Source organism: Branchiostoma belcheri, unplaced genomic scaffold (genome assembly GCF_001625305.1).
Source record: "Branchiostoma belcheri isolate BF01 breed outbred unplaced genomic scaffold, Haploidv18h27 scaffold22, whole genome shotgun sequence".
Taxonomy (NCBI): Eukaryota; Metazoa; Chordata; class Leptocardii; order Amphioxiformes; family Branchiostomatidae; genus Branchiostoma; species Branchiostoma belcheri.
The window spans coordinates 3,204,627-3,213,268 of record NW_017803713.1 but is presented as its reverse complement, the minus strand read 5'-3'; the positions used below and the strand labels follow the sequence as shown (position 1 = coordinate 3,213,268).

Sequence of the window (8,642 nt, the reverse complement as noted above, 5' to 3'; positions counted from 1 at the left end):
AGAACGTAGAATAGGAAAATAACGAAGCAGAAAAGGCTCAAGAATATTTCAAGATTGAAGAAGTTAGACAAGCCCCTAACAGACGATTCAATGCTAACCAGCTGCGAGGATATACTACAAGTGTAAGACGGACGACCGGGTGCGTGTCCAAAAGGGAAAGTTTGCAGCTCATCGGAATGTCGTCCGAAGAAACGCAAGGCTTACACAGGTTAGCCCTATATACTAGTATATAGCTTGGTCGCCGCCATGTCTTACAGCGATATCTATAAGTCATAGTTAACGTATGAAAATGCGATTCTAATGCGATTCAATGTCACCGTAATCAAAATCCGAAAGCAACAGATTGTTCTTAAAATTCAGTTGTGTTGTCTGATTAAATTATATAGGTATGCCGGGTTTTCATATTTATCTCTTCTATTTCCATGCCATTGTAAGAACCATTTGCATAGTGCATATTGCTTTAATTTTGTAATGCATCACTTATTATTATGATCACTTATTATTATGATCACTTATGATCTCGACAGTCTCGATTCTTGGACAAATGAAACTGAACCCTAAGAAATGTAAAGTAATGCACGTTTTCTTTACAAAAGTCACACCGATACCACCACCACTATCCATCGCCGGCGAACCACTGAACGAAGTAAAGGTTGTTAAGTTACTCGGCCTATTCGTGCAAGCGGACCTTGGCTGGGAAACGCATGCTGACCACGTAGTGAAGTCCGGTAACAGAAAACTGTTCCTGCTCCGACAGCTACGACGCCTCGGCCTCTCTCCGGACGATCTACTCACTTGTTATAAGACCTTGGTCAGACCAGCTTGTGAGTATGCTGCTCCGGCATGGCAACCGGGACTCACAAAGAAACAACGTGCAAGGATCGAGACCATCCAGAAAAGGGCTTGCCGGACAATATTGGGCCCCGCCTACACTTCCTACCCAGAGGCATGCATAGTACTCGACCTGCCGACCCTAGAGAACCGCCGCCGCCAGCTGTGCTACAACTTCGCTACACGACTGCTGCATTCAGAGACTTTTAGAGACTGGTTACCCCCATACCGCAGCGAGATCAGTGCCAGAACAACAAGATCGCCAAATATACTTGACTCTGTTAAAGCACGTACGAGCAGATACCAAAAAAGTCCTATCCCCTATATGACAACCCTCCTGAACGAGCAGGACACATAAGCCAACACTGTATTTTATTATATGACGCCCCTTGTTTATAAGTACTTAGTATAAATCCTATATGAATAATAGAAATATTTTTATAATTCGATTTTAATAATTCGATATAGTACATGAATGTCCATCTTTTAACCAACGCATTTTACTAGTTTTATTATACATTGTACACTTACATAAATTGTAGTTGTAATTCATAATTTTTAACCTTCAGTAATAATTGTTATAAGTCTATGATAATGTATGTATGTACTGTTACCATAATTCAGTCTTAGGACTGCAAGTGTGACATCTATGAGTGGAACTTCAAATAAACCATTCTTATAAAGTGTATGGAAAGGTCAAGCACACAACACTTCCAGACCCCTGCTGTATGTAGTGCTTCCATAACTGTGTGGTCCAAGGGCCATAAAAATGGTGATGGGCACCACCTCTATGTTCGGCTGTCTGTTACACAGTCTATCATACACCTGTTTGACACCTCTAAATGTTTACCGAAGGAAATATTGTTTTTCCTCAGTTTCTTCCTCTTCTTCTTCTCCAAACAGTGACCTCTGACCTGACCAATGACATGATTTCTTGATGTCTGTCACCACGGTGACTGGTGTTGGGTTACGTAATGTTGCAATTTCATGGTCTGCTCTGCTCCTGTCACCTAACTAGTAGTACATAGGGTATAGAATTTTCTTCTATAGAAGAAAATAATCTATACCCTAAGTATCTTCCAACCTTATGAAATTATTTACGGAAACTAGTAGTACATATGTATGTGAATGTGTTTGAGTAAGAATTAACAGAGCAGACCATGTCCGAAGGTAAACATTATGCATTTGCTTTGCAAATGTTACTTCTCTAGTATGAATATTAATGTTGTCACCCTTGTACAGTACAACAGAGAAGAGAAGATGGTTTCCATATTGACCTTGATGACTTCCTGATGGGGCTGCTTCAACTGGCAAATGAGATGGTAATGACTGGTGTTGTAATGTTTGCACCACAGACTGTGTTAATATGTATCTGTGTATGACGAAATGTTACTCAACTACACATTTATAATGTAATATAGGGTCACACCAATTTAATATGTTGGTTCTTGGATATTTTTAGAAAAGTATGAAGCTTTTGGGGAAAAAACATAAAAATTTTATTAATAAAAACAGATGTAGGCATCCCCAGCTGCTATGTTAGGAGCCATGAAGTCAACAAGCCATTGCATTGATAGATGGAAAAACTGTAAGAACTCCGAAGAGATTAACTTTAACTGTTGGGGCCAAAATATGAGCATTTTGGAGTTGATTCAGAGGCTGAAATGTTTTTTTTACAAATTTATAAATTGAAGGTGGCGAATTAAATTGTTGTGGTCTAATACATAAATCAGTGCTTTAAGTGTCTGTCGTATATATTATACAATCATGTATATACCTGTATTCATGTAACCTTGCCATATACTGTTGTTCCTAACATACCTATACCTCTGATGTTTGTTCCTCAGTCTAGATTAGCAGTGAACAGTGTGACAGCAGGAGACTACAGCAGACCCACCAAGATTGCCAACTTTGTGGCAGAACTGGATGCAGGTGTGTTCATAACTTAGGGCCACGCCAATTTAATTTGTTGTTTCTCGGGTTCGCCCTGTCTATTTTTTTCTGATTTGCAAAAAAAAAGAGAAGATTCTAGGTTCTGAATCAACTGCAAAATGTTCAATGAAAGACACATTTTGGCCCCAACGGTTGAAGAAAAGTCTTCCCAGCTGTTAAAGTTTTTCAATGTAACAATTGAACTTCATTTCATCAAAAGTTCAAAATCTCTTGTTTTAATTATAAACCAGCCTGGTATGTTGACTTCATGGCTCATATCGTAACATTTCCGGCCTTCATGGGGTGCCTATACTTCTTTTTTTCCCCGTCGCTTCATATTTTTTCTGGAAAAAATTGAGAAACAACAAATTAAATTGGACAGGGTTGAACCTGCGTATACAGAAGATGGAACTTGCCCATTAAATATTGGTACAAGTAGAGTCTTTTTATGTTTACCGAAGGAAAGCATATTGTTCTTCCTCAGTTTCTTCCTCTTCTTCTCCAAACAAATAAGGTCAATGACCTGAACCAAACGTCCCTCACCATGGTAACTGGTGTTGGGTTACATAATGTTGCAAGTGCCATGCAGAACTTCTGTTCAACAGGGGCTGCATGGTCACCTGTCCATATATATGAAATTGTGTTTGAGTACTAGTAAGAATATACAATTTAGTACAAAGCTTGTTAAGCTGTGCCATGTGAAGGTAAACATTATGCATTTGCTTTGCAAATGTTGCTTTTCCTCTTTCCTTGCTGTTTGATAAAGCATAGATGCCAGGTTGCACTTTTTTGTGTGTATTTTTTGGTGTGTTTGTGGACTTTCGAAAATTTGCCAAAAATGCATTGACCATGTTGTCTGCCAGCCCATACATATAGAATACACCATGTTGTATTTTATCTATGTCATACCCACCCAAGAACGCACCTTTCAAATCAAAATGAGCCTAAGTTTGGTGTCCCTATACTAAAAAATGCTACAACATCAATTCCAATGTCCGAATTCTGTATTCAAATTTTCGAAAGCGGCGCACATGGTTAGGGCAAAACACGTTTGAATCGTTCTATGGAAATCAGGAAAGCCTGGGCCGTACTGCAAAGTACAAATGTATGGCCCAGTCCGGAACCCGTTATCAAGCGTTATCGTGGCCCGGGTATGATATAAATGTTGTTACAAAGCATACAACATTTTTTTTGCTCCACACAGGCTTTCGTCTGCTGAATCTGAAGAATGACGCCCTCCGTAAGAGGTTTGATGGGCTGAAGTACGATGTGAAGAAGATTGAGGAGGTTGTTTACGACGTCACAATTCGCGGCCTGAACCCCCCACCAGCTCAGAAGCCTGAGGCCCAAACAGAGGAACAGTGATTGCTTCCTTATGTGGTTCATCATTCGATCAGATGTTCAAGTTAGCTCTGTTTGTACTTTCTGTATCTAAGGCCATGTTATATGGATGACATCAGCGTGCGCATGAAGTTTCGCCCGTTTCCAAAACAGTAAAGTTTTCAACCATACTGTAAATCGTACAAAACAGTTGCAAAATGAGCAAATATATACCTAAGTTGAAAAAAAAAACACTGCAAAATAATACCAATGTCGTAGAATGCCAAAATTAAAGGAAAAAGACGAAAATGTAAAGAATTGAATTTGAAGACTACATTATTTGCCAAACGATACTCTGTGTCATTTGTTCAACCTTCAAAACCGTGTATATTTCATAATGAAAGCAACTTTTTTTGGCCAAACTTTTTTTTTATTCACACCCTCACATCAGTTTTGGGGTTCCCAGAGGATGTCATCTATATCAAATCAAGATGGCCTAATGTCAAGAAAAGTATTTGGATTCATATTTCTTTGCGTTCCCATTAAAACTCTCTTAAAGATCTATCAGAACTCCAGTGAGGTATTTCAGTGTATGTGTCAATAGTTACAACCATGTCATACACCTTTATTGCCTAGAATATTGTTTTCTTTAACACATAATGGAGTACAGTACTGGCTCTCTTCTTGATAAGTCCGACATCTTTCACTTGGAAATAACTGCACACTATTTTTTGTATCTAGTGATTTCAGAGCATTAAAAATACAAGTTACAAAATTCTGCTATCAATGACTTACACTCACGTCCGATTGTCTCAAAAGAATCTATCATTATGCAATAATGGTCACACCATACATGTAGTCACCCTGCCTAGCTCTAGAAAATCAGACAAAAACCTCTTACACCTCTTACTTAGTTTCAAGCCAACAAGTAGTGTCAATCATGTAACCCTAAAATATTAAATAAAAATGAATGAACAACCCTAAAACCAGTCGAAAATGCAAATTCGAGCATGTCAGCAGAACATACTGCACCTGTGCAAAACCCAGACTTTTCACGTTTTTTGTGTTTTTTTAAACATTGCAAGAATTTTGCAAAATGTAGAAAATCTCTTTTTCGACGCCACATTCGAAAACTATAGACAAGATGTCCTTAAATACACAAATACTAAAAGAGATGCACCATACATTACAGGTTTCACACAGACACAGTATATTCTGTCAGCATGTGGCAAATGTCAAACATCTTTTGCGTTTAATTTTTTCACCATGACTGCCCAACATATAATAATTCTGTGCTAGTAAGAACAGGTCTATTTTATTATGAAGCAAGTTTAAACTGTAATATCCAACACAACAAATTGGTCTCACCCAAATTTTCCACTGTGCAACTCCAGTCTTTTTCAAGGAATGAGCAATCCACCGCTTCCGTGGAGACGGGGGGCGCCACAGACTTTCTGCAACCTATGATCCACTGCTCACGGAGTCACGTGTGTTATCTGTTTGACGTCACGGAAGCGGTGGATTGTTCATTCCTTGGCAAAGACTGGAGATGTACAGTCGAAAATTTGGGTGAGTCCAATTTCTTGTGTTGGAAGTTTAATACAGTTTAAACTTGCTTCATAATGATTTCTAACAACACAGATGAACTTTCAAGATAAGGCCACATGTACAGCAAGTAATGTTTATGGATGTGCATTTTTGCCTGATTTTGGAAAAAAAAAAACAAGAAATTTTGTTGCCTTCTGGGAGTAGTCAACATGCCGAAAATGGGCAAAGATGCCGGAACGTGGATGGCAGATAAATATGAAGAGAGGAGACAATAAAAGGCTTAATGTTTTGTTTCTTACTTTGATGCTGTGATATGTGATGTTGGCTGTGAATATGTGATGTTCCCACTGAACCAAAACCATTTGTACAATAATTGAGTAAAAATGTTAAGTTGTAGGAGCCTTGTTTTTTTCGGCCCGCCTTGTTTTTTTTTCGCCCGCTCGCATTAGATTTGGAGTCTGCAGAGGATGTCATCCATAAAATTTACGTACTGCTGTGGTCTATTCTATCTCTAGGCTGATGTAGTAATGTTGTCTGCAGGAGAAAAGCAGACGATGCAATAGGTGTTCTCATTGTTGATCCAGTGGGCTTCTAATGTGAAACCACTCCGCTTCGCTAGGTGGCGCAGCTGCTTCATGTTCCACTTGCAGCTGTAGTTCAGCCCTTCACTCAGGTAGAGCTTCTGGCCATCTTGGAAGTCAATGTCAAGCAAAGGTTTTTCTGGACCAGAGAGAAAATTAGCATAAATAGGAATGCAAACAGGACTGTTTAACATGTACAAAGTAAAAAGTGATGGTACAGCTTAAGAACAAGCTGCTAGGGGGAACAAACCCACATCACAGGCTATCTGTCACCAAAAAGTCAAGACCATAGCATGTTCAGGACAAAAGATACAAAAACCGGAAGTTATGCTGCAGTACCAAGGTCATCCACCAGGAGGCCCATATTTGACCTTGACCTTCGTCTTCCTAAGACCTACCAGCGTACCAAATATCATCACAATCCATAAAGGCGTTATGAAGTTATGCTGACTACAAATTAGTGGACACACAAACACACACTGTCAGACAGACAGACACATACATGTACACAGACACAACAAAAACAATACCTCCATTTTCATGGAGGTAACAAGAAAGTAAGTTTACGAAGGCCCATAGGTACACTTAGCATTTTTTATTCCACTTTGTATTTTCTATGGGTACTTTGTATTTTCTATGGGTACTTTGTATTTTCTATGGGTACTTTGTATTTTCTATGGGTACTTTGTATTTTCTATGGGTACTTTGTATTTTCTATGGGCCTGTTTAATGGTAGACCGAACCAAACAAAAAATAGTAACCCAATGAAGGGCGCACAAAACGATAAATCGTACAAGACGATAAAAATTCCGCTCTACCCGGCGAGATCACTGAGACCCCACCAGGTAAGCATACCGGAGTACCTACAGACCTTTTTTATGGTAGACCGAACCAAACAAAAAATAGTAACCCAATGAAGGGCGCACAAAACGATAAATCGTACAAGACGATAAAAATACCGCTCTACCCGGCGAGATCACAGAGACCCCACCAGGTAAGCATACCGGAGTACCTACAGACACGTCTGTGTGTACTCGCGTAAGTTTTTTGGTGGCTGGCGAAGCGACATTCATTTTGCTTTGATGTGGATGCTCCCATTTTTATTATGGGCGGTATATTTCTGTTTACCATTCCAGGCAACTAAATTTATTTTGAACCTATTAAAACATAATATACTTTACACTTTAAGAAAATTTTGTTTGTTTTGCATGCAATGTTCCACACGTTTATTAATTAGGAGTATCAAATAGTGATTATTACATCCTGGCATAGATTATGTTAATGTTGACACAGGACCATACTATTTTCGGGGGTGCTAGGACATATTGTTCAGACTTCCGTCAACATTTCCGTAGCGATATATGGTAAATCACTTCCTCGCTGAATGTAAATTACTCCTTTGTATTAAAAAAAGCCCGTAATCTAAAGCGAGGGTTCATTGCCAATGTTGGGAAAAAATTGCATTGCGGTTTGCTGCCCTCCTACCAACCGCGAACGTTCATCACATGCAGTTTACGCAGGAAATGTGGACAATATGCCGTTTCAGTAAATAACCTGACATCTAAAATTGTTCATTTATGAAGTGCAAAAGCGTGAAACATAGGCCGTAAGCCATGGAGGTCGTTGACCTTTGTTGGGACGCCCCCCTCCCCACAAAAGTGCCAATTCATGTCACTACAGCACACATGTAGCTTACCACACGATTAGACGGTCAACCTAGAGTGTAATTTGAGTTTCTGTGAATATTTCAACAATTTTAGATGTCAGGTTATTTACTGAAACGGCATATTGTCCACATTTCCTGCGTAAACTGCATGTGATGAACGTTCGCGGTTGGTAGGAGGGCAGCAAACCGCAATGCAATTTTTTCCCAACATTGGCAATGAACCCTCGCTTTAGATTACGGGCTTTTTTAATACAAAGGAGTAATTTACATTCAGCGAGGAAGTGATTTACCATATATCGCTACGGAAATGTTGACGGAAGTCTGAACAATATGTCCTAGCACCCCCGAAAATAGTATGGTCCTGTGTCTACATTAACATAATCTATGCCAGGATGTAATAATCACTATTTGATACTCCTAATTAATAAACGTGTGGAACATTGCATGCAAAACAAACAAAATTTTCTTAAAGTGTAAAGTATATTATGTTTTAATAGGTTCAAAATAAATTTAGTTGCCTGGAATGGTAAACAGAAATATACCGCCCATAATAAAAATGGGAGCATCCACATCAAAGCAAAATGAATGTCGCTTCGCCAGCCACCAAAAAAACTTCGCGAAGTACACACAGACCTGTCTGTAGGTACTCCGGTATGCTTACCTGGTGGGGTCTCAGTGATCTCGCCGGGTAGAGCGGTATTTTTATCGTCTTGTACGACATATCGTTTTGTGCGCCCTTCATTGGGTTACTATTTTTGTTTGGT

The 8,642-nt window shown here is 39.2% G+C and overlaps 2 protein-coding genes across 2 annotated transcripts in view; one reads left to right on the top strand and one right to left on the bottom strand.

Moving 5' to 3' along the window:
* LOC109470221 (translin-like) overlaps positions 1-4,142 on the top strand; it is a 9,393-nt gene extending 5,251 nt beyond the window's left edge. Inside the window, exons 5-7 of the mRNA XM_019769063.1 lie at positions 2,074-2,153; positions 2,679-2,763; positions 3,968-4,142. Of these exons, the coding sequence (XP_019624622.1) occupies positions 2,074-2,153; positions 2,679-2,763; positions 3,968-4,128 (326 nt within the window). The 3' untranslated portion in view covers positions 4,129-4,142. The remainder of the gene's footprint in view (positions 1-2,073; positions 2,154-2,678; positions 2,764-3,967) is intronic.
* A 1,992-nt stretch (positions 4,143-6,134) lies between these two features.
* LOC109470232 (histidine N-alpha-methyltransferase-like) overlaps positions 6,135-8,642 on the bottom strand; it is a 7,654-nt gene continuing 5,146 nt past the window's right edge. The window contains exon 6 of the mRNA XM_019769078.1: positions 6,135-6,351. Within this exon, the coding sequence (XP_019624637.1) occupies positions 6,143-6,351 (209 nt within the window). The 3' untranslated portion in view covers positions 6,135-6,142. The remainder of the gene's footprint in view (positions 6,352-8,642) is intronic.